Here is a 27,315-nt window from a genome sequence, read left to right as displayed (position 1 = left end):
TTGTCGATAGAGTCCCATTCTTCTAACTTAATACTTCAGTTGATTTCTGATCAGTGTTGTGTTATTTATTAGAATATCACTCTAGTATATTATAATATATACTTTATTTAAAATATATCATGTTATTTACAACTTCGACATAGAGTTGTAATTCAAAGAAGATGATAATAAAATAAACGAGCTAATAAATAAAACCGATCACTTCGATGTTGCTTAGAAACATCTTAATTTGTAATAGATATTGAAACGCCAGGTATTAATAGATCGTCACGACCTATTAAACCACGACCTATTAAATACAAAATGCGTTTTATCTTGGACGTAAATACACTATACATAAATACACTCTAGTATATCGTAGTAATTAAATAATCAAACAATTGTTTACAATAATTCGCATCTCCAATTAAACAAATATTTACAGCTCTAATAAAACAAAAACGATTACGAAATACCGTCTATGGGAAATTTTCAAATTAATGGATAATATCAATTAGTTTAAAATTATATACGTGAGTGTATGACATTTAGTAGTACCTCAGAGTAATAAACTAACAAACACACATAGTTCTACATAAATCAATTCAAGTTTTTCTCTTGTTGATACTTCGTAACATAGATGGGAACCCCTGGTGACGAAATAAAATATATCTATTTCATTACAGTTTTTTTAGTATTTTGAATTCTTTTTTTTCTTGTTTTTAATTCTGTGAGAAATATCAATAGTTTTTATTTTTAGGATCCAGTTTTTTATTGAATTTAGGTTTTTATTCTGTTATTGTATTTTGCTTGAAGCTAATTTAAATCAATTTACACTTTATACCTTCATAAATAAAATATTTTTAGAGTTAATAAAATATCTATTATACCAATGACATACTTTTTCTATTTTTCAAAATCTTGAATTTGGGTACACAATTTCTATTAATTATAAATCATATTTATTTTTACCTATTTTGGTTAACTAGGGTAACTTAATAGAAAAAAAAAACGTTTCATTAATGTGCATTACTTATATGAAAATAAAAAAAAAATCATTTAGCTATTGATGGTGTATCATGCCTTAACATATTATGTAAACATGTAACAGAAACTTAGTTTTTTTTCTTTAAAAAAAAAACGATTAAAAAAATGTCGCCTTGACTAGGATTCGAACCTGCCTTACTACGGCTCCAACGTCATAGCAGCGTAAAGTCCTAACGCTTTAACCATGCGGCCACCGAGGACTTGAAAGATTCTATGTAAAATTCTTACTTAAAAGATACTGTTTAGTGAAAGTACTTTTTTATTTATAAACATTTATTTAATTCTGTTTTTAGTATTTGTTCTTATAGCGGCAACATAGATACATTATCTGTGAACATTTCAACTGTCTAGCTATAACAGTTCATAAGATAGACCTTTGTGACAGACGGACGGACAGCGAAGTCTTAGTAATAGGGTTTCCGTTTGGGTAGGGAACCCTAAAAAAAGCAAAATTTCGATAACATAATTATATATCTTCAGACCATACTAGAGTAAAAACAATATAAATTGAGAAAATATATACTATGTATGTATATGTGTATTATTGTAGCAAAAACAAACATTCATTAAGAAAATTCCCAAATTCTTAGTCCCCTTGTTACTCTAAGCATACCGAAATACATAATTTGAAGATCAAAGTTCTTACCCTTTGGATATATCATAACGTCGTGTCGTTTCAATTTGTAATACTAACCTGTAAAGAAAGAAAAAAAATTAGTACACATGAAACACATTAACAAAAGTGTCTGTTAATAATATATATATATATATATATATATATATATATATATATATATATATATATAATATATATATATATATATATATATATATATATATATATATATATATATATATATATATATATATATATATATATATATATATATATATATATATATATATATATATATATATATATATATATATATATATATATATATATATATATATATATATATATATATATATATATATATACAGAAAAAATGTTTGATATTTATTCACTAAGTATATTCAAATTCCACTCATTTTTTTGGAACGGTATATTAATATTTTTAGAGAAAACGCGGAATAAAAAAATTACTATACGTACGACGCATTAACAAATGCCAGTTAAAAAAAATGTTATGATATTTATTCAACTATATTTAAATTCTACGTATTTTTAAGCAGGGCATATTAATTTTTTCGAAGGATTATTACCATAAAGTCAAAATAAAGTGACCATATTAACGAGAATGATGGACAAATATTGAAATGACGAATAAAATAAAACCATAATTCTAACGAAGCTAACGTTAACGGTATGAATAAACATCAGGACGGGTTTATAACGTGTGGAACGTACGATTTCTTCCTATTCAAAAATTACTTACGCATTATTTAACATCGAAATTTGACGGAATTTAAATATTTATTGGCCAGAGACCTCCATTGATGCTTAAACAAACGATTACGAGTAGCTGACTTCCTGTAAATGTCTGTCTATAGTGCGTTTTTATTTTTAATACATATTTGATGGCTAGATGTATTAAAGAAATTAAAGGTTGAGATGACCGACCTATTTAAAAATAAAGGTGATGGTCCACTTTAGGTAGGTCGTCAATCTTGAAGTTATTGATATAAATTTGATATTAATATATTCTACAATTAATGTTTTAACGTTTTAAGTACGGATTGTACGGATACTCGGCTAAATGTTTGAGATTTCTGCAATAAAATTATTTATTTTTTGAGGTTAGAATATAGCTTTCCTTATTAAGTTTAATAAGAGTGACAAGGAAGACGCAGATTTAGGTTTATTTGTCTTTTGCTCGCGTCTGCGTATATCGCTGGCGGTAACAATGAAATATTGAAAATCGGAATTTTGTTTTATTTATACTTTCCTATTAATTTTGAAAAATAGCGGTAGCGATATTAAGATAAGAATAGATATTATATTTTGATCTGTGTTAAAGGTTGAGAAGAGGATCACAATGGTAAAAACGTCCGCCGTAACTGAGTTTTGATTGCATTGGTTACAACATTCTTTTTGGGGGGTTTGTTTTTGGTGTTATTTATGGACGATCCGCACTTTTTTTGTTAGAAAATGTCATTATAAGTGTTCCTCTTCTCAATTCTGTATAAAAAAATTTAAAATTTTGACGTACCTAAAGTGGACCAGACCCAAAGTAAACATATTTCTTTAAACCCAAAAGAGTCAGTTTTAAGACACTCTGTATACATAAATAGTTATTGATTTTTAAAATATTTATACAAAAACTATTGGGAGGAAAATCAGATATTGAACAGAATTTATAGGTGTTACGTAATAGCTTTTAGACTACGGTTCGAGACGCATTGATGTTGTTTTGGTTTGTAAGTTTTGGTGATTGTGACAAAGAATTATTAAAGGTAGGTAAATGTTTTTCACTATTAAACTAGTGTTACCTAAAGTATATATTTTATTTCTCTGTTGTAATATTCTGTGCTTAATATTTTCCTTATTAGTTTTACCTGACTTTTTTCTGAGTTATTATTATAACATGTGTATGTATTTAATAGATTCGATTTATGCTGTTAATAATTTCTATTTTAAAAGTATCGGAATGCAATCAGTCTGTTCCTAATACTGACTGTTCCTGTCGATGTTTTTGGTTTAGTATAAATTAGTGTGACAATAAGGGCCTTGATGAGTGTATTCATATAACCAGCCAACTAACAAAGACCTCCTCAGTTTTGAATTTAATAAATGTGGCATGTTTTGAATGTATTAAACTACAAACTTTGATATGAGAACAGTATTTATATTATTATTTTCTTTATTAAAGTTCAGAACAGCATAGTTGTATTCTTTGGAATAGTGATCGAGGTTTTCTCTGCCGTGCTCTTTTCCTTTGTGAATTCCAGGCATCATACAGTCTCAGGGCTTTGACAAAAGCCAGTATCTGAGACTCCTTTACAGATATTAGGTCTCCATCTCCGATATCAGTCACACCAATTTTCCCATTTTCCCCACAGAATCTGCAACACCCCATGACAATGCAACAACAAAAAATTAATATGCATGTAAATAAATACATTTTATCATACACTTGGAACATCAAGGAATATACTTGAAAATAACATTTGTTTTAAATCCTGTTCTGTTAAATTTTATTTAAAACTACAATTTAATTCTGTTGGGCTATGTTATAACTTTATTTCGATTAATTTCTTGAAAGAGTGTGTGTAAACATCACGATACAATCTCAAACTAAACAATTCCGTTGGCATTCCTAAAATCCGTACTGTTACTTTGCGGAAGAGCATCTAAAAACCGCATTTACTGAAACGGCAAACTATTCTATACTAGATTTATATAGAGATGCTTTATCTGAATCGATATATTGTAGTATCGATTATTTAAAAAACCGGTAACTGATTCAGACTTTACCTTTTCTTTTTTAATTTCTTCTTTACACGGTAAGGTGTTAAATAATACTGATTTAACAACATATTCTTTAAGAACCATAAACGTTAAATTTTGTGAAATTTATTTTGCAAACTTGAGCTTTAGTAAGTAAAGGAGAGGCAGTGGGTCATGATCTTAGAAAAAGTAACTGTGAGCACAGTGTTTTGAGCAAGATAGTCTCCAAAAATATGTTTTATAAAAAAGCCTGAACAATTTTAGGTCAGATTTTTTTACACAAGATCTAAGCAAACTAAATTATTGATTCTCTCGAAAGATAGCAAGTTCATAAGTCTGAGTCTTGTGAACTAAAAAAAAGCTTCTGAACTTCGGTAAATTCGGTTAACATCAGTTATCAGTCAATGCCTGTTCAGTACATTGAAGAACGGTTTCGAAAGAGATACAAGGTTCATAAAAAGCTTGGGGTACCTTTTAGAGTCAAATTTTTTCACATAATACCTAAACAAAACAAAGTAACTAGAGCACGATCTACAATATCGATTTTCTCGAAAGTTAGTAAATCCCTAAGGCCAACTGGCAAGATTGATCGAATCGATTAACGCTGCCATGATACACTTCGATGTGTTTAATGCGTTTTCTAATAGGTGGCTGATTAATTTCAAAGAAATTCGTTATCTGTTGCGATGCCGACGCAGTGGACGAGCGGGGAATTGCCGCTCAAACGGAATTCTATGATGCGTCTTGGGGAAAAATCAAAATCTGGTGCAGCTGCGTTCACAGGTGTGTCGCGGCCACTTTGCATGTGTTGGGAACGATACAGGGCAGGCTTTGTTTCTAGGAAATGTGTTTGTAAAAAATAGAAAATCAGAGAACATACCTATTATGTAATTGATGTATGAGATAAATCTCTGTGTTGCAGGTTGTAGGTTTATTGTGATCTTTCTTAAGTTATAACTCATCATACAGTCTCATGGTTTTGAAAAGCCAGTATCTGAGACGGTTTTACAAAGGTTAGTTCTCCATCTGCGATATCAGTCGTATCAAAGTTTATGGCATGTCGTCTAAGGTGTTCTGGAGTTTCCCTATTTTCCCGACAGAATCTGCATTCGCCGTTGTTTCTTAGCTTCAATCTACTGAAGTGTTCATTGAGGAGACAGTAGCCTATTAAAAACCCAGAGTATCTTAGACCGGTGGTGGGTTTCCATTCCAGGTTACGGATGGAGTCTTCCAGGTTCCTGAGTTCTGATTTAAGTTGATTTCCACTTGGGAAGCAGAACTGACCTGGTTCAGATAGTGGAGATTTTCTAGCTGGAAGCTGGATCATTTGCTTTTTCATTACTTTCTATCCCTTGGTAGGCACCCAGAGTAGGAGGACTTTATTTGTCTTGCCTAATTTGTTCAGCTCTTAAGGCCGCTTGACTACCAGATAAGATGGTATTATTTAAGATATTTTTTGTTTCCGATAGTTCCTATCTAAGACAAGTTCTACGCATCTTTCGATAGCGTAGATGCTGCTTAAAAGAGGATTTAGTTTTCGGCCCAAATACTCCTATCCTTGTAGGTATGCTTGATTAACCATAAGTTTGGTGTGATAACATTACCTGCAAAGTTATGTCGATAATCAAAGATTATTTGATTAAACATTAATGGCTGTTAATTCATTTTTCAGGAACATCAACAATTTAATCTGGATCTAAGCTGACACCACTACAACAATGAAGATAAATATTATAAAGGCAGTGGGGTGTAAGAAGCTGGACTTTTATCTGGCAAAGATTGACCTACCTTTTGTGAGCAATTGACATTTTGAAAATTGTATCCACTACAAAACTCCCAGGTAGAAAAATACTAAACTATAACCACAACCTATTCATTACACAGCCAGTTGATTTGACTTGAGCTCAGAACAAGATAAGCGCATTTATAGGTATGTACACAGATTTACATGCTTATGTTGGGTATGAATAGGCTCTGCTATAACAAAATAAGCTGATGGCACTTTTTGTATCAAAATATTTTGAAGAAATAGTGAAATAGAGAAAGAAATAGAGAGAAAAAATTCAATGTTATACATAAATTATTATCGCTTTAGTTTCAAAGTGTGTATTTAAAGAATAGTTTCTTAGTTAGAGGTAGGGATATAATAGAACGAGATAACAATCGTACCATTATTAAGTGTAGGTCATAATCAAGACGCAGTGTTACGAATGCGTTTAGTTGCATAATTATTACAACTGTAAAAAGGTGGAAAACATGATGAGTATTACGGAAAATCGAAATATATAGTACAGCTGTGCAGGCAGGTGTTTCTTAGTCATTTTGCATAACATTAGAACGCAGGATTGGCACTAGATATAATTTAACTGAAAATGTCACGAAAGTAATAATAATAGGTAAAATTAACGATTCGAGGTCATGAGTAAAATGAAATATTTTTAGTGTTTTGCTTTAAAGCGTCTTATTCAGAATTAATAGACATCAGGTAAAACTGAATGTACCTAATAGTTAAAAACCCGTCGAATGTACGTAAACAGTTATTTTAGTACGTTCACGAGAAAAGTATGATAAATATACGGCGGATATGATTGACTAACATCAATTAGTTCATGTATATTTTTGAGCTGCTATCATTAAATACAAAACTGACGTAAAAACTCAAGCATTTATTACTCATTACTTTCGTTACGCCAAATAAATTACCCAAACGCGATCTTGGTAGATGATAGAAAATCATAGCTGTAGATTTAATAAGACGATGTTCCTCTACAAAAGCTACACAATTAAAAAAACGATGATTTTATTTAAGATAGTGAACTGTTTATTATAAAATGCTATATTTTATGTGTAATATAACATTTTTCTACTTAAGTACGAAATTATTTACTTGTTTATCAAATTACATAAATACGGCATTATAATCAACAGAATCAACAATGTTTACAGGGAGTCCCAGGCTGAGCATGCATAAGAAGTTTCTAGAGAACTAGAATATCTATATCGGAGATTTTTTGCAATCATTGTTTCAAACCAGATCTATTGATCAAAAGTATTCTTAATATGACGGCAACTTTCTTATTTTAAATGGGTATCCCCATTTTTTATTACACACTTCAATTCTCCGTAAAATGTTATGAATTTTGATATCAAACACTCTATAGCTAACATTAACCGTTTCTAAGAAAAAAAACATATTTGGACGAAACAAACTGCCTGTCAAAAAATTTGTATAACCTAAACGTCAAATTGATTGAGTGACTACCACAGTCACTGTGACATAAAGAGAAGACATGTGGCTATCTGTTTCAAAAATTAAATTGTTTGAATGTCATATAATATTGGCACACTATTGGCTGTAGCTGTCATGGAATTGAGCGATTAAAAAATTAACATAAATCATTTTTTTCAAATAAAAACACACTTTTTTATTTCACTAGCGAAAATGTTTTTCAATTTGTAACTTTTTGATTATACATGTTCTTACATAATACATAAAATAAATTGAAGCGTGGAAATTCAAAAGCGTCTAAGTGCCAAATTGATCGAATTTAAGATTTCATTAATTTTGTAATCTATGTTCCAGGGCCTATAACGTACAAAACAGTCTAAGTCCCATACTGCTATTTTAACGTTAAATACTCGGCTAAAAGATGGCGCGACGTCCAAGTTGAGTAAGCAATTATAGGGAAAAACCGTCTAAGTGCCAATTCATTACACATTGCTGTAATGATTTTTTTTTCTAAAAAGTTAATCATATGGAGTGACAATAATTGCATTGGTCAAAATAAAAATAAAATAATGCTCTTATTGTTAATGTATTTGGTGGCTATGGGAGTATATGAGCAAGTTGAACCAAAATTCTTAGTTTCTGGTCACACATACCTCCCTTGTGATCGTGACTTCGCTCAAATCGAAAAGCGAAAAAGAGTAACAAAAGCTTTCACACCTGATAATATAAAAGATATGATAAAGAATGCATGTCACAAGAATCCTTTTAAAGCTTTTACGATGCAATCTGAGGACTGTAAAGACATTCAGAAACTTGCCGACGAAATGCTGAACACAACGAAGTTAAAAATATCTCAGGTTTCCTGGATTATGGTTAATAAGGAAAATCTGAAAATGGTGAAAATTAAGAAATCTTTCAGTGAGCTGGAAGCATGGACTGAGTGTAATGTTTTCAAGCAGGGAAAAAGGATACAGGATATTTTAGGAAATCTCCCTCCCTCTCCTAGAATGCAAGAATCGAATCTCTGCTGAAAAAATTAAAAATTTTGAAGATATGCTAGACTATATACCTTTAAAATATTTAAGTTATTGGGAAACTTTGATTGATGATACCAAGAAATCAAAATAAGTAGCAATTTAATCTACGTTCGTGTTCAGTTTTATTTTTTTGGATGTATGTTTAGTTGGAACATAGACGCTTTTGAATCTATGTTAATTTTGAACTTAGACTGTTTCTTTGTTTTATGAATTTGGTAATTCTTTTAACGTGTTTTATGCTTCAAACACTTAATACTGATTATTAAAGTACTTTTCACCGCAATATACTTGTTTTTTTTTATGTATTATAACAAAAACCTTAATAACTCAAAAATAACTTTTTGGCACTTAGACGCTTTTGAATTACCACGCTTTAATTATTCTTAAGTTATATAAGATTTAGTTTTAAAGCATATATTTTTCTTGATTTTACAGATATTATTAATAAGCATATTATGAAGAATTAAAAAAAATGGAGCTCAAAAATGAAACTAAAGAAAGAGATGAAGATGTAGTCCTGGCATCACAAGAGTCAACATTAATGAAACCCCCATGTAGAATGATGGTTTCCTGTACTAAAAATATTTTGGCTCTGCTCTATGAGTGCAACTACCAGATTTCATGAAGACATACCTATTTTTTGCCTGGTTAGTATACATAAACTAAATATTTCAATTTTTTAAAAATTTTATATAATGTTAAATTTGACAAAACTATTTTATGACAAATATAGCAAGAATACCGAATGTATTTATAAAGAAAAAAGTTACAAATTAGTCTATTGCGGCCCTGTGTTATTGCAATTCAAATTCTTATTAACACATTCATCGTGTCCGGATACGTTGCGGCCATTTACAACAAATCATGAATGACAAATTATTTATTCGATTAAACATCTGTAGAATCGTTTAGATTTTATGCTTTTCGAACGTACAGCGCGGTGCGGCGAAAGCTACCTACCACACATTTTTTATAAATAGTTTTACGATATAATAATTGTCAGTTAAAATTAGTAATGTTACACCAATGGAACGGTTTTAGAAATTCTATTTCAATTGCAATGACAATTACTTATATTTTTTTAAATGTAATTACTGCTTTAACACTTATTTATTGATAAATAAATAGGTACCTATATTTCAACACTTCTCCCGGATGCAACGTATTTCAAACTTAAAAGACAAGGATAAAGAATTAGAAGATGGTTATTATTAGGTATAAAAAATGTGTGTGCTCTATGTGCATATATTTGAAGTTAACTTCTTACTAACACAATTAAATTGGAGGAATTGAAGGACATGTTTGTAACAGTGACATATAATGCTGTTTTAATATAAATGTTATTTTCAATTTATTTCTGTAATCTGTACATTTTCTGTTTCCTCAATAGCCTGCAAATTTTGTTGAATACAATCCAAAATACACTTTTATGCAAATGCTGTTAACTATTAAATAAATAATGTTAACTATTAAATAAATTTAAGAAAAGAATTTTGAACCTAACAAACAATTTGTATTTATAGTGGTATACAGTAATTTTGTTAAATTATGCGAATATTCTCGTTGATTATTGGTTTGAAATAAATATGACTATGTTCTTCAATGAAAATGCGAGTTGCTTAACTCTAATAATTCTAATTCTGAGCCAGCAAATGAGCTAAATGCTTTACCTAGACCGTTATTCAGAAGCTACAAACCTATCGATGAAAATGTGCATAACAATTTACTTTCTAGTACACAACCAGAGGATATTTGTACCCAGGTACAGCATCAAGTTGATTATAATGATTTTCTTAGCTTTAAATCAAATGTTTTTGGTGATTGCGCGATCCTCGCCACTTTTTTTCTCGCTAGCTCGTGCGTCAAGGCATGGTCAAGGTCATGTCGTGTCAAGAATGTCATGGTGCCAGTCTTGAATTTTTAATCCCATCGCGCGTAAAGAAGTTTCACTTCAAAAGGACCACGGTAATATCAATTTTAAGCAGCTTAATAAATTCAATAAACAATACAACCAGAAGAGGAAACAGCAGAAACTATTCTGTACCAGTGCGACAGCCGGAAAGATGTGTAGTTCTTTCCACTAAACAGTGGGCTATATGAAAGGTTCAATCTTCAAGTTATTAAACTTTGAAAAGCTAAACAAGAAAATTACTACTAGAGTATGTAACCTAAAGGGGCGTCCAGACCAGATGAGCGAGCAGTAACGAGCGCGAGCAAACAATTATTCAAATTCGCTCGTGATTTCTGCTGCTCTCGAGCACATGATCAGCTTCCGTCCAGACCTAGCGATTATTTGTATGTTCGGCGTTGATCGGTGTGTGGCACTTCATGTTCATAATGTCCGAAAAACTTATTGCTTGTGCGTCTTTCATTGTATTTTATAAATTGTTGAAACGTCAAAAGAGAAAACGACTGCAGAGGAGATGGTGGAACATAACTCTTTTTAAAAATCGAGTTTCTCATGGTGGTAACAATTTACTAAACGATGTTGAAAGAAAAGATTCTGGAAAATTTAAGAACTTTTGTCGGATGTCACTTAGAGATTTTAATACCTTATTAGATTTAATTGACATAAAAATAATGAAAAGTGATACGAATTACCGAAAAGCAATTTCACCTAGAGAAAGGCTAGCTATAGCCTTACGGGTCTTGGCGATTTTTGTACTCCTCTATTAGTTCTAAAACAACTTCATTCGGCCATTCCATTTTTGATATTCGATCGCAAACGTGGTAAACAAAACCCCGTCCAAACCGAACATGCAATAGCGTGAATTTTCTTTGATGTACCGACACGGCGTGGAACAGCGTCGAGCGCGAGCAAGCAATCATTCGCTCGCTCGCAGAGCCGTCCACACCAGTTAAGCGTTCCCATAGAACATACCCGAATTTTTGCTCGCTCCTGCTCGCTCATCTGGTCTGGACGCCCCTTAAGGATCAGAGACAAACTGGACCTGAAAGACCACAATGGAAGAGGCTGAAAGCTAGCTGAATCTATTTCGGAGGAAAGGATAGAAAAAACAGTATCTGAGACGATTTTACAGAGGTTAGTTCTCCATCCTCGATATCAGTCGTACCAAAGTTTATAGCACGAATGGTTGTCGTCTCGGCGCACTCAGTGATGAGGTGTTCTAGTGTTTTCTCATTTTTTACTTACAGACTTGAAAACAGTTTTAATTTAAAACAGGTTGTAAGTAAATATGGAATCGTCAAGAGACAATGAGGGATAATACATAATATGCAAAACCGGAGTTTCAGCTTTATATTCATAATAAACACATTCAAATAATAATACTCTATGAGATAATCCAGCTGATTTGAAATGTTCAATTAGGAAGATAACGATACTACTCACGCGGGCATCGAAAATATCTTCACCAATTCCACCACACAACCACGTGTTCCACGCAAATATAATAAAACCAAGAATGATCCCGTTTATCGGCCGATTAAGCAGGAGAAAAAAAGGGAAACAAGCCACTCGATTTATCGGCCATTCCGATATGATCGAAATGCGGTTAGAAAGGATCGATCGTATCCTGCGTTTATTTCTGCATTTTGTCGTTAGTTTTAATTGCAATGCACGCCTCTTTTCGGCTCGAAACAACCCTCGGCGATAACGCTAAAACGCACTATTAAATAAGCAATTAATTATCGGGTTTAGATGAAAACAGCTCGCCTTAAGACACACTCGCTGGTTCGGAATAACTTTTGCATTCCTTAATCGTATACAGGGTGTTTTAAAGAACATGTGCCATCTCTTGTGGGGAGATTCCTCATGTAAAAATACAATTTATTTCTTATATCAATACAGGTCCGGTTCTGCCCTGTTTCATAGCTACAGGACGTTAGTCTTCGTTTATTTTTCAATTTATTATCATTTTCTTCCAAATGCTTTTAGTGCGATTCGAATGAAATTTTAAGAGTAAAATTTACTATAAGTGCAACATATTTTAATGCAAAAAAGTGTCTTGCTCATTGCCATTTGATGGATTTGACTCTGGGGATGACATCTATTATCTGGATCTTTTGTCGTATCTACTCTGTTCTTTTACGGTCTTGGTTATTCCCAGCATATTTCGTTCCATTGAACGCTGTGCGACCTGCAATTTCATTATGATGTCCGTTTTAAGTGCCCAGGTTTCTCGTCCATAGGTCATGACTGGGAGTACACATTGGTCGAATGCTTTCTTCTTTAGATAGAGTGGCATTCTAGATTTGACTATGATTGAGTTTTTTCCATAAGTACTCAATGCCAACTTAATTCTTCTGTTGATTTCTGGTGGTAGAGATCCCGAGCGGTGTATTAGTTGTCCCAAATATATTTACAGTTTGGTTGAAAATAACTTCAAAAAATATGTTTTTGTGTGTTTAAAAATAAGTACAATGAGTTTTTTTAAGCATTACTTGTAATGCCTACTGGTACTAATAAAATTAATTGTTGTAATTGATTGTGTACTGTAGGTAACGTAAGAGATGGAAATTTCAGGAGTATGAACCTGTGGTACTAAAAAGTTTTGTAAACTATGAATTGTCAACATTATTTAAAAAAAAAATATCATAGGCGTGTTACTTCACTAGTTACTTTAATACTACAAAGCTTAAAGTAGTTAGATTGGAAAAAAATGTCGTTTCTCCATAGATTTCAAATCGATAACAAGAAACTGAGGCAAGAACACTTATCAGAAGCCGGACCTAAAGTAAACAGTGACCGGTACCAAATCGAGAGAAAATACGTACGAGTTGTTTAGATCGGAGTTATAAACTTGGCCGCGGTTGGTCGTAAATCGCTTTTGAACAATGCCACAATGGCGACTTAATTCGCCATTATTGTTGGACGATCGATCTATCGAAATGCCATGCTCGGTACCGTTACAATGGGAACTGTTGCTACAGAACCACTCCAGACCATGAAATAGAGATGGTGTTTTTCGATAAAAATATCGATATCGATATTTTTATAAACCTTCAAATCTCTAATATATTTTTTATAAATAAAAATTTTAAATCACGATTTTCCCAATGCGTAAATTCTTAAATTTGACAATTATTTCATGATGTTTTGAAATTTGTATTTGTCACAAATTGAAGATTCGCAAATTTAGAATATTTTCAGACTTCTTGTACAGGGTGGCGCCTCTCATACACCGCGGAGGCTCCAAGGAGAACGACAGTTTGTATTGAAATGACATTTTATGAGCTGTTGGTTAATTCAGAACACTTTTTAAAAATATAGAGAGGTCTAAAGGGTGTCCCCAAAAAAAGTTACATGTCAAAGTTATGTTTTTTAAAAATAAAGGTGAGTTTTATAAGAGAAATATGACTAAAATGTAAGATTTTTGACATATTTAACATTTTCTAGAAATAAAGAACAGTTTTTAAATTACAATAAAAGCTACCTAAATTGGAATTTACCCGGTATAGTCTAATATGTAGTTAAATTAACTATTGTACTTTAAATCAAATTAAAACTTGATCCAAAAGTTAATACAGAGTGAGACAGAATTAATATTGAACATTGGTCACCTTTAAAAGCATGTTACTTTTATTTTAAATGGAACACCCAGTATATTATTCCGATATTCAATGGAGAATTTATGTCTCTTCAAAATACTATTAAGGTTGCCTACCCCTCAAACAAAGATTTTGCTAAATATTTTCAGTTACATGATTTGATCTGAATAGATCATTATTATGTGTTAAAATCTAGGTGGTGTGACGTTACTTCAACATAGTTGTCTAATTAGTCCAACTTTAACAACTAGTAGAATAATATACTGGGTGTTCCGTTTAAAATAAAGGAGTAACTTGCTTTTAAAAGTGACTAATGTTCCATATTAATTTTGTCTCACCCTAACTTTTCGGGTCAAATTTCAATTTGGTTTAACATATAATGGTTACTGTAGTTAAATATCAGGCTATACAAGGTCAACTAAAATTTAGGTAGCTGTTATCTAAGTTTAAAATTTACTCTTCATTTTCACAAAATGTGAAATATGTCAAAATCCTTAGATTTTAGGTATATGCTTCTTTAATAAAACTCTTTTTTATTTTTTTCCTAGAATCCGAAAATCAATTAATATATAGGTTGTTCCATTAGAAAAAACACAACTTTGATCTGTAACTTTTTTTGGGGACACCCTGTATATAATTTATAATTTTTATAAAATGCTTTCAGTTAGCCTACATATGTATGCTGCCAAAATTTCATTTCGATATAAACTACCGTTATCCTTGGAGCTTCCGCGGCGTATGAGAGGCGCCACCCTGTATATAAGTATCGAGAAAGAAATCAGTACACTAAAATATTGCAGCAAACCAAGAACTGAGTTGCACACAGCCTTGAATACAAAAAAGTACATTGAAAATTTCGGAAAATAGTGACAAATTTTAAACTACTCGGGTTTTTTCTGTATATCGATACATTTGTCAAAAAACATCGATATTAATAGAACATTCCTATGGATAGATAACTCGGTTATGCAAACGGCGTGCAGAGAGAACATGTACTTTTTAATTACACCCACAAAGTGGACAATGTGTTGTGGTCGATATGAAGGAGCATACGCGTGTGTGTATACATGCACCTAGGAGACTAACGACACCAAGATAAATCACACGTTTTTTTTACATATGTACAGGAATAGATAATAAGTTTTCCAAAACCAGTTTGTGAAGTAATGCAGGATTCATTAGAATTAATTTTTATAGTAGTTGGTTCGGCGAATGAAGTTATAACGGTTAATAATTATGTACGTAATAATTTGCCAACCCCCACTCAGCTGCGAACCATGTACCGCATCATCTAAATAGTTTATGATCAAGCGAGCTTAGAGTTTGATGGTTAAAGATGCATTCGATTTAAAGAAGAAAATGCATCTAGTAAAAATCTATCAAAAAGACTTTTTTTAATAGGAAAAAAATGCAAAATTTTGCAGCAAGATCAAAACTAAGCCTGGGCCCTGCAGCCTAACAAGATCAAGACCAAGACTACTATTAACTGCAAGGGCAAAACCAAATGTCTTGCACTTGTTCATCATTAGTATCCTATTTGAAAAATGTACCAATAACTGTAACATCTGACTGCGTATTACATTTTTGGATCATCATCATCATTTTCAGCTTATTCAACCATTTCCAATTATGGTGTAGCATATTTAGATACTCTCTTTGTAGTTGGACCCATTTTTGTCTATTGTTGGCTATGGGGGCTCAAATTATCCCTGCTAATTTTCTAATATCATGGTCCCATCTCAGGTTCGGTCTTCTTCTAGGTCTCTTAGTTCCTCCTAGGTACCATGCTGTAATTTTTGTGGTTCATCTGTTGTCCACCCTTTTTGCCAGGTGTCCTGACCATTGACACTTGAGAGATTTGACTCTGTGGATGATATTTATTACCTGGGTCTTTTGTCGTATTCACTCTATTTTTTACGGTCTCTCTTGGTTATCCCCAGCATATTTCGTTTCATTGAGCGTTGTGCGACCTGCAGTTTCCCTATAATGTCCGTTTTAAGTGTCCAGGTTTCGCATGCATAGGTCATAACTGGTAGTACACATTGGTCGAATGTTTTCTTCTTTAAATAAAGTGGCATTCTAGATTTATTCTTCTACTATTTCCTGTCTTGTGTTATGTATTAGAATATCTTTTTTACATTTTTGGTAATACGTGTTAAAAAACTTGGCTGAAAAAACTATAATTTTTCTTTTTTCTTAAGAATGCTCTATCTCCAAAAATAAAAATGATACAGCCTTTTAAAAGTGGGACAAAAAAATGCTAACACTGCACAATATTTCGGCTATTGGACATAGAAAAACTTGGATATAATTTCATACGTGATATCCTTGAGCATACAGAGGACATTCTCCGCTGTGCCTTTTGGTTTTTATTATCAGTTTATGGCGCTGCTACTGGTTTGTTTCGAGTTCTTGCGGCTGGGCTATGCGGAGATCGACCGATTGATACGGTTCAGAAAATCTTAAATCGTCCACAATGGAAGGAACTTTTTCTTTGTGCCCCCGTTCGAGATAAATAAAACATCCTTCGAATAAGATTTTATTTAAGAAAGAACTCTCATCTGGTTGGTATTCTTATCGTCGAACATTAGATATAAAGATTTCTTATTTGAAAACCTTGTAAGAAAAAATCTCTGGCTAATAGAAGTTATTTTGACCTACTTTTTTAATAGAATATGGTATAAATACGTTCTGACTAAGAAGTTTCAAGATCAGGTGTGCAGTACTTGGAATTCGAATATTTTTAACTGTCAAAATTAAAGCCTGTTTTATCACACAGTAATGGTAAGAAGCTGGAAAATTTAAATATTGAAAAAATATTGGCTATACCGTGCTGGCAACTGTTACTTTTGGGTCGGTATTTACATGTGTGGAAGTAAATTGCATAAGGCTCTTATTAAGTCGGAGTGAGAAAAATGCGTAAGTAATTAATCAATTCAAGTAAAGTAAAATCACGATCGCAAACCCCTTATTTTTAAAAGACTTTTTTTCGAAAAGATAACTAGATAAAATCACTAGACATGTTTCTGAGCATCTGAAATGGAATTATAAGGATATCGTTAGGGGGTCATTTTTTTATAACGAGAAAACGTCGGTAATCCCAATAATTTAAAATCTCTTTAACTTTGTAACACATAACACGCCATAACTCAAGAACCACTTTAGATATTGAATTTTTTTTTATTTTGAAGATCGGATCTTTTACAATATGTTTACATAAGAAAAATTCGATAAGATTGTTTTTTTTTCATCCAAAAATTGTAAACAACTCATCCGTTTACTTTTAGAGCATAGCAATTTTCAGCAATCGTGTAATTTTTTTTAAGAACGTAACGAAGAAAATACAGCAGAAATATTAAGCAAGTTTTTGAAAAAACTACAATTAAAATTATTTCTAATAGATTTCGAGATATCGATTTTTCAATTCAGAGTTCTAATAGCGCGACCACTATCGAACACCAACTCAATTCCAGTTATTTTTACCAAAAATGCAAGTGTTTCTAGCTTGCACTTAAAAATTTTCAAGCTATAGGGAAAACTACAACGACTCGTTGATAAATAAACAAATAAAGTATCACGCGACGTAATTAAATCGTGAAGCTGAACGCATGATGTACACCTTTCCCTAGAGCTTTAAGTACTGACAGAGCAGACAGAAGTACTGATTGGGTCGACCGGTCAACTGCGACAAATCTGCTATATCCCCTTCCACGTCTCTGAGCAATGTACACAGTTTCTCGGTTTATTTCATACGTTTGGCAACGTGGTTACTGGTCTCTCTTTGTTCAGTACATTATAAACGCATTGTACTCTTCTTACATACGGAAATCTCGACCCAAGACTAACCTTTGCCAGCCCTTTTAGTATGCAAAAATAATAAACCTAAGGTTGGAACAAGTGCTTTTGTTGTGTCTGTGTATAAATATCATTAAATTTGAGACAATTGCATGGTTGATGATGTCAGAAACAATACCACAAAGCCAAATCAAAAGCTAAAGATAAAACAGAGGAAATCAAATAATAGCGTTTTGTTATAATTTCTTAATAAATACAAACAACATTTATTAATTTGTTTAAGATATCTATTCTCTATAGTGATTAATGAATTTAGGTCATTTGTTGCCATATCACCCATGAAATTTTCAGAAATTATATCAGTGAAAAAAAATCCGAAACTTCTTTTTAGCTAGTGTGTGTTAGCATTAAATAAATCTACTGCGCAACTTGCTAAATTTATTTAATATATTTTTCTTATATTTCAGTTTTTAGTACACCAAAAAGGCATGTTAATTATTGTTGACACTATCAAAAAAGTATTTTAAGAAAGAATTAACCCGAATGTTATAATCTCTAACCAAAAGGAATTTTAAACTTTAATTTCTTTGCAGAATCAATATTAAAGTTAACATAGTCATTCTAGAAGCTTTAAAAATATGGATAATCTCTTTTCAGGAAAAACAAAGGCAGTGGTTAACACCCCGTATAGCAGTCTCGTCACATACAAGCATAATACCCTCTTTGTACCAGCGATGGTCGGGTCTATGGCGTTCTTTTATTCAGTAGTGGAACCAGGCGAGAGGCCAGACACAAGGCGCCACAGGTATTCAACAGTTTTTAAGACTGACCGTGTATTACGAATTCGGAGGCAAGGGCGTATCAAACGGAGGGCAAAGAGGTAACTGTAAAATTAAAAATTATTTTCTACACAAAAGTAGAGAAACTTTTTAAAATTGTGTCTTTTTTGTTAACGCAGGGACTGATACCATTTTATGTATTGTTAAAATTAAAGATACTTCACTAGTTCTTATTTAAATGAAATAATCACATGTCTCACGAAAACTTAAGATTTTATTCAGTTAAATAAAAAAGAATAGGGACAAAAATAGAGAAACTAAAAATTATATAAAAATTACAAGTACATAGTTGTTGCTAACCTAATAAAATTAATAATGGGTGGAGTAACCGTGAGGGTCTAGCTATAGAGGGTCCTATAGTTTTCTTATGGTATCTGGTTCAATAGAATTCCAGGCCTCTTTCAAAATTCTTATTAAATCTTTCTTATTGCTAATGTGACTTCGTCTTACCCGGCGATCTAGTTCCTCCCACAGGTTTTCAATGGGGTTAAGGTTTGGACTTTGGGCAGGAAAGTCCATAACCCTAATTTGTTCAAACAAAAATCATTCTTGTAAGACTTTCGATTTATGCTTTGGATCGTTATCATGCTGAAATATCCAGGTTGAAAGCAAATTATCGTCAGGAAACGGAATCATCGCTTTCTTTAAGATATCCAAATACAGAAATCGATCCATTGTTCCTTCTATTACATGACATGCCCCACATACATTACATCCCCACACTATGCAAGATTAGGGTTCCCAACCGTCCCGGTTTAACCGGGATTAACCAGGAATCAGAAAGTTTGTCCCGGCGAAAGTTTTACCTTGGCCGGGACCTGGAAATTAAAAAAGTGTACTACACACATAATATATTTAATTTTCTAATATTTAATGTCTTGCTTCAATTATTTAAAAGCTTAAAAATAAATGTCCCGGAATCGCCGATGCTCAAGTTGGGAACCCTATGCAAGATCCACCGCCATGCTTTACAGTAGCCTTGGTATACTTTGGATCAAATATTTTCCCTTCTGGGCGATATATCCACGATATACCATCGGATCCAAATATATTGAATTTGCTTTCATCTGAAAACAGGACCTTTTTCCAGTCATTCGTCGACCAGTGTAAATATTTTTTGATGAGTGGTTTTTTGGCTGCTCTTCTGCTAAATAATCCTGCTTCCCTTAGCCTTCTTTGAACGGTTCTAGAGCTTATATTGACACCAGGTAGTTCACTCAAAATTTGATTTGCCGATTTATGCGGATTAGTTAAGGCGATTTAATTAATTATCATTTAATTTTTTTTCGTTGTTTTCCTTGGCCGACCACTTTTTTTAATAGTCTTTAAGGAATTGCGAGTTTTGAAATTGGAAATCGTTTTGCTAATGACAGACTTATGCAAATTAAACATTGTGCTTATGTCCATTTGCCGTACACCATTCCGATGTGCGTTGATTATTTTTTCGCGAAGATCCTCAAACAAATATTTTCCGCGTGGCATATTAAGTAAAAATGTAAGCCAGAATATCAACAGTTTTTACCTTAAGCAAATAACTATTAAGTATGGTCAATTTTTATGTGGTCAATATTATAAATAAACACCTGATAAGATAAATTTGGAATGTGGCGAAAAATGATGGTATTGCTAAAAGGAAATATGTTTAAAACAAACATTAATTTAAATATTGGAGGTTTTTGAAATTCGACGAGTTTCTCTACTTTTGTCTGATAGTGTAGTTGCTGCATGATGGCTTGTGTCTAGCTTGTAGAGAATTGCAAGAATTATTCTAAGAATATTTGAAAATGAGAAAAAAATTCACGTAAGAAATAAATTACATAAAAAACTAGTGGTACGCCTATGGAGAACCCAGAAAAGGAGATCGGGAACGAGATACGTATAAACTACGGTCGGAGAGTTAGGGAGGATGGGTCACGGGCCTGCCATATGGAATCTTGATATGAAACCCGAGTGGCTGCCTTGGCGCTCTTCACTTCCAACATATCTACACGTTTCGGGGCCCATCTCGGACCGGCCCGGCTCCGAATTTTTAACAGAAAAAATGCATATTTCTCGACTTTATTACATGCGAACGAACCCTAGAACGTGTCCCTTGGTTAAGTGAAAGAATTCGTTATTTAGCACGTTCGAAATTCCAACTAAAGTTGTATACTATACTATGACATAAAGTTGTCAAAAATCAAATGTACGAAAGGTCCCAAAAATTAATTAACTTTTATTGTACTCTACAACTTAATCACAATTTTTACAAAAAGAAATATATTTTTTACAAAATGATTATATTTTAAAATGTATTATAGACTCTGAAAAATATTGATTGAATATTTAAAATGCAATCATAGTAAATAACGACTGCTGTCACATGAATTGCACCGCACGAATCGTCTAAAAAATCATATCTAAAAAAGTCTATAAAAAATGACAATGATCGATGCACACGCTTCATTGATCAATTAGGGCCGAATCAAAACAAATATTAAGTCACTTATCTAATGTCATTTAGGCACCGAGTTCTTTCTATCTGTTTAATATAAGCCGAAAATTACACCTATGTAGAAAAGCGTCGGGCTTTGCATCTAATAGGCTTACGGAACCGGTAAATTGTTCATCTCTAATTGGCAGTGTATTCGTTTAAATGATAGGACGATTAGCTCGTCAAAAAACGAATCGTGATTAAAAAAGGCCAGTTTTGCATTCGAGCTATTAAAATATTAAATCGATAATAATGGTTAATAGGCGGACATTGTTATTAATTTTAATTAGAGATGCGTCTTATAATGGTAATTATTTCGGTTAAAAATATCATATGACAAATTTTCGTTAGAAATGATCAATACTTATATTTAACCGAATTCCATGAAGATAAAACATAACTCGGATGGTATAACGGATAACTCGGATAACAATATAGTTGCATCATAAATATTATTAATGTTTAGATGATAACTGCAGTATTTTGAGAGGCTTTATTAACAATATTAATATATTTGATATCAATTAAACTTTTAGTTATGTAACCGAGGGCGCGATTTTTAAATTCATTGTTGCCATACCATGGACATATTCGACGCCGTGCTGACTAACTGGAATTTAAATTTCTCGCTGGGGTTTCAGGTGGTAGCTCTGCTCTAAAAAATGTCAAGTTGCCGCATTTATTTATTTATTTCCTGACATTGTCATTCGTTCTGACACTTTAGTTTTGTATTACGAGTTTTTGGTTTAAATAAATAGTGTTGTGATACTTTAAGCTTAAAAATGTTTACTAGGAGACCTTGCAGTCGAACACTGTTCATTTTGGAACCTCTTTTAGAGCGAAGTGTACAAGCTTAATAGCCGTAAAAACCTCATCGCAACTTTATTAGAATATTTTGAACGGGAAAGCGGGAGTAATGCCCCTTATAAGTGCTGTTAAGAAGGTGAGTTTTGTTGATGTAAATAATAACTGTTTATATATTTATAATTCATTTATTTTTGTTTCCTAAAATATTTTGATTAAAAGAAAATATGTAAAAGTGGGCAACGTTGTGCCGGTCAAGCTTAATCACATAATAATAATAATAATAATATGTCTTTATTTTAATAATCCTCGGCGAAGTTCAGTAAATAACTGCTTGGTTAACCGAGTAGCATTATAGTATAACCTAACAAATAATATGAATATCTACATAATATGAATATCTACTACCTTATCTTAAATTAATATATGAAATGTATAAATATTGTTATAATCCCGTCCTCATTTTAATCAAATTTGTAATATTAGTTTAGGAATGTCCCATCTCTAATAAAAACCTTCATACCTTTGAGGTCATAAACGACCCTACAATATAATTCTAATTGATAACTTTAACTATTACTGTTGGGAATTTTGATCATAAATTTATATAGCTTTCGCAGACGTCTGTCTATCTGAACAATGGTTTAGGGCAGGTCGTCCACTGCCTGGAATATTAGATTAAGGGATATTTTTTAACTAAATTTATTAACAAAATTCATCATGAATACCAATTCAAATATCGATTCACTATCGTTAGATTTCATATGTAGGTTGATTCCTTTCGGATTTAGCGGTAATAGAAACGAATTAGGTCAATTTTTAGCAAATTGTAATAGTGCTAATGAGTTAGCAAGTGAAAATCAAAAATTACCTCTATTATATTTTATATTATCAAGAATATCAGGTACAGCAAAAGAGCAACTAACATCACAAAATTTCGAATCGTGGGAGAACCTAAGACAAAAGTTAAAAGATTTATATAAAGAGAGAAAACATTATGTCCAATTAATAGAAGAGCTAAATAACTGTAGACAAAATTCTAATGAATCCGTAGATGATTTCTTTCAACGTTTAGAAGTTTTAAACCATCGTACAATTTCTTCTGCTAAGCAGAGTTGTCGAAACGATGCCGAATTACCGGGTAAAACTCAAACTATACACGATTTAACTTTAAACAGATTCATTTACCATTCTATACCAGAAATTTCACAAATGTTAAGATATAAAGGATTTAATTGCATTAAGGAGGCTCATAATGCTGCCCTCTGTGAAGAAAGGATATTAAATATGTTAAAAACTAATAAAAGCAACCAATACTGTAAAATATGTCGTAACAATTCGCATTCTACAAATAATTGTCGTAAAAATTATCCGCAATCTAATGGAAATTACCGAGTTCATGTTAACAATTCTAATAATTCTAATAATCATAACTTTAATCATACATTTAATCAACCTTCTTCAAATAGTCGACATAATAATATTAAACAATGCAAATATTGTAAAAAGTACGGACATACAATAGAAGAATGTAGAAAATTACAATATAAAAATTCTCTCAGTGTATCGAATCAAAACACAAATTCTAATGAAATAGAAAATAAAAATTTTCAAAGGGTATCGAATCAGAATATACCTAATCAAATACCTAATGAAGCATCAAATATTCGTTCATTCACAGATACTCAATCAAATTTAAAAATTCTTAGTGACGATAATAACTCTATATTTTTAGTCTGATTTTTCTAATAATAAAGATAAAACATTTCGATTTTTATTAGATACAGGTGCTAGTGTATCTTTAATCAAATTAGATAAGTTAAATCCTGAAATTACTAAATTTTTTCCTAGCGAGAAATTAACCTTACACGGTTTAAGTACAGATTCTCCTGTATTAACGGCGGGTAGTACTATAATTCCATTTAATATTAGGAATCATACATTGAAAATAAAGTTCCATATTCTTAATCAGAAAACAAACGTCCCTTATGACGGTCTGATCGGATACGACTTTATTAAATCACAAAACGCGCAAATTGATTTAAAAAAGCATTTATTTTTTCTTGACTCGCTACCTTTTCCGCTACATCTAAAAATGAATATTAATAATGCTAAAACTTTTAACATCTTTACTAATTCATCAGATTTATTTAGCAGAAATAAATTATTAAATCAAAACCTTAGACTAGAAGATTTAAATATTGAGGAAAACGAACAGATTTTAAATTTATGTACGGAATTTAATGATAATTTTCACCTACCTGGCAATAAATTAACTTGTACTCAAACTATGAACAACGAAATTAATTTAAGTAATCAAAAAGCAATATCCGTTAAAACTTATAGATATCCGAAAAAACAAAATGTATCTGGACAACAAAACTTTCAGATTGTTTATAAACAAGGCAGAATAAATTCTAATGTAAATGCTCTATCACGAAATATCAACATTAATATAATATCTAAAGACGACAATTATCAAAATTTTATTAAATATCATTATCAAACCTCAGAAATTACCCTGAAACTTGATATTAAAAACTCAAATTTATTTGATAATTTACCTGCTGCTATTTATTTTTCTTCAGATTTGGACGAAGATAATCCATTTTCACAACATATTAAAGATAATTTCGACTACAATATTAATCAGATAATATCTCCTAACTTACATTCAATTTACAAATTAAAAAATCATAATAAATTATGCTATTTAATGATTACAAAACATTTTCATATTGATAAATTAAGCTATAAGGATGTATTTTATTCTCTACGTAACTTAAGAACTCAGTTAATAAAAGATGATATGAAAAGAATAAATTTACCTGACATTTCACTTTATTGTACACATTTAAAAAAATCTATGTACTACAAAATAATTCATTATTTATTTAAAGATACGAATATTAACGTACGTGTCATTAATAGAGAAAAGTATAAACCTGAGACTAAGGAAGAGATTGAACAAATATTAAAAGAAAATCACGATTCTAAATTAGCCGGACACTCTGGCTATACTAGAACTTATAAGAGAATTAAGGAAAATTATAAATGGAACAATATGAAGAAAGATATTAAAAAATATATTAAACGCTGTCCTTCGTGTCAAATAAATAAAACTAATTATAAACCAAATAAGGTCCCTATGGAAACTACATCCACCAGCCAAAAGGCTTTCGAAAGATTAGCGATTGATATAGTTGGTTCATTACCCATTACCGAGAATAAAAACAGATTTAAAACTCAAGCTAAAGAAAATATAAATAAATCAAAAGAATCTTACGATCAAAAAATTAAAACGACTATTTACAAACCTAATGACCTAGTCTATATATTAAATAAACAAGTTTCTCCAGGCTTAAGCAAAAAATTATCCCCTAATTTTAAAGGCCCGTATAGAATAACAAAAGTACTTAATGAAAAAAATGTTCAAATTGAAATTGGGAAAAGACATATTATTTATCATACTAACATGATAAAACCCTTTGTTTCAGATTAAAATGTTCGCCTTATTTTTATACCTTATTGTACTTTTTCCATTACCCTCTAACACTTCTAATTATCATATAACTTATCTACCCGGACAAACGGGAATATATTACCATAAATTGGGAAATGCAAAATATACGGTTCTGAAATCATTCTTTTCACACACCTAAATTTATCTTATTATAATGATAAACTAAATTCGCTCTCTCACGCATATTAAAGATCTTTTAAATTATGTCATAAGTAATGAAGATACAGGTCTCGATAATAATTTTTGATATAATAATTTGAAAAGAGAACTTTTTAATGGCACTTCATACGCTTTTAATTGATGGTTTGTATACCTGATGCAAAATTTTATGATCAAGCCATAAAATAACTATTTACCGTTAATTACGAAACTCGACTTACTATGAAACAACAAATAAGAATTATTTCAAATACTATTCAAAATTTTAAAGCCAGTATTCACAAGTTTTAACTTAAATTAACAATTTTTAAATATAAATACAAAATTCTTTAATCAATTCAGTAATAAAATAGTAAGATATATTACGTAGCGATGTGGGATCTATCAAGTTGTACGAAAACCACCGAAAACGAATTCATATGCAAGCATCCTCAAGTTATAAGAATTCAAGAACTTAACTTAACCCCATCAAATCTCGAGCCAGTGAAGAGAACAAATTTAAAATTGGATGAACTGAACTTCGCTAATCACAAGCTTAACCAGTTGGACGATCTTTTAGACATACAATTGAAGAAACCATTTATTGTGCAACATTCACACTGGTATACTGTTGGACTATCAGCAATTGGTTCAATTGTAACGATCATCTTATTGTATAATATTCTAAAATGGTGTGGACTCTTTAACCTGCTAAGAAGATTACTATGCTGTACCAAGGAGCCCAGGGCCCTCTCTGAAGGCCCAATTCGAGCAAATATTGGAAGAAGCTGGAAGAAGTGGACTCATAAGTAATCATTCAGCCGTGGAACTTAAGTGGTCGACGCTCGACTAGAACACCATCGGTTCATATGGACTAATTAAAGACTAAAATGTTCAGTGTATTTTTACTTTTTTTCTATTTATTTTCAAACTTTTACTCTTAGAATAGTGTAGTTATTGTGTGTATTGTTTATTGTTTAATTTGACGATTTTTTTTTCTCTTAATTTTTTTTGTTATGAAAAAAAATTTTTCTTAGGGGGGAGGTGTTATAATCCCGTCCTCATTTTAATCAAATTTGTAATATTAGTTTAGGAATGTCCCATCTCTAATAAAAACCTTAATACCTTTGAGGTCATAAACGATCCTACAATATAATTCTAATTGATAACTTTAACTATTACTGTTGGGAATTTTGATCATAAATTTATATAGCTTTCGCAGACGTCTGTCTATCTGAACAATGTAAGTTTAGGGCAGTGTCGTCCACTGCTCTGAATATTAGATTAAGGATAGAAAAATTGTACTGTACGCCTCTGGCATTTCTGTAGCTTAGATATTATTTAAGGAACTGCAAGACAGGCCCTCATATCTCTTTTGCTAAAACCCTGTTTCAGTCACATACTTCTTTTGCTCAACACTCTTTTACTTTTGCTCTTCAACTCTCTTTTTACTCTTCAAAACATTATTAATTCTCACAGTTTCCCTCAGAGTAACTATTGTAATTAGTTTATCATAATTAAAGTTAAGTTATATTAAAAAACAACAGTG

The 27,315-nt window shown here is 31.6% G+C and overlaps 1 protein-coding gene and 1 long non-coding RNA gene across 5 annotated transcripts in view; one reads left to right on the top strand and one right to left on the bottom strand.

Annotated features, from left to right (window-relative positions):
- LOC115886485 overlaps window positions 1-18,863 on the top strand; it is a 57,364-nt gene extending 38,501 nt beyond the window's left edge. The window contains exons 4-6 of the long non-coding RNA XR_004050900.1: window positions 6,090-6,347; window positions 9,119-9,330; window positions 18,647-18,863. This is a non-coding gene — a long non-coding RNA (uncharacterized LOC115886485). The remainder of the gene's footprint in view (window positions 1-6,089; window positions 6,348-9,118; window positions 9,331-18,646) is intronic.
- The window catches only part of LOC115886483 (bone morphogenetic protein receptor type-1B), a 233,300-nt gene that overhangs the window by 35,807 nt on the left and 170,178 nt on the right, over window positions 1-27,315 (bottom strand). Inside the window, exon 1 of one of the 4 annotated variants that reach the window (XM_030905658.1) lies at window positions 1,673-1,703. The exons of the other annotated variants lie outside the window; for them this stretch is intronic. Within the exon in view, the coding sequence (XP_030761518.1) occupies window positions 1,673-1,688 (16 nt within the window). The 5' untranslated portion in view covers window positions 1,689-1,703. Of the gene's footprint in view, window positions 1-1,672; window positions 1,704-27,315 lie in introns of those variants that run through there. 4 annotated transcript variants of the gene reach the window in all.

The sequence above is a fragment of the Sitophilus oryzae genome, unplaced genomic scaffold (genome assembly GCF_002938485.1).
Source record: "Sitophilus oryzae breed Bouriz unplaced genomic scaffold, Soryzae_2.0 scaffold_490_pilon_pilon, whole genome shotgun sequence".
In the NCBI taxonomy this organism is placed as follows: Eukaryota; Metazoa; Arthropoda; class Insecta; order Coleoptera; family Curculionidae; genus Sitophilus; species Sitophilus oryzae.
This window is presented reverse-complemented; position numbering and strand designations above follow the sequence as displayed.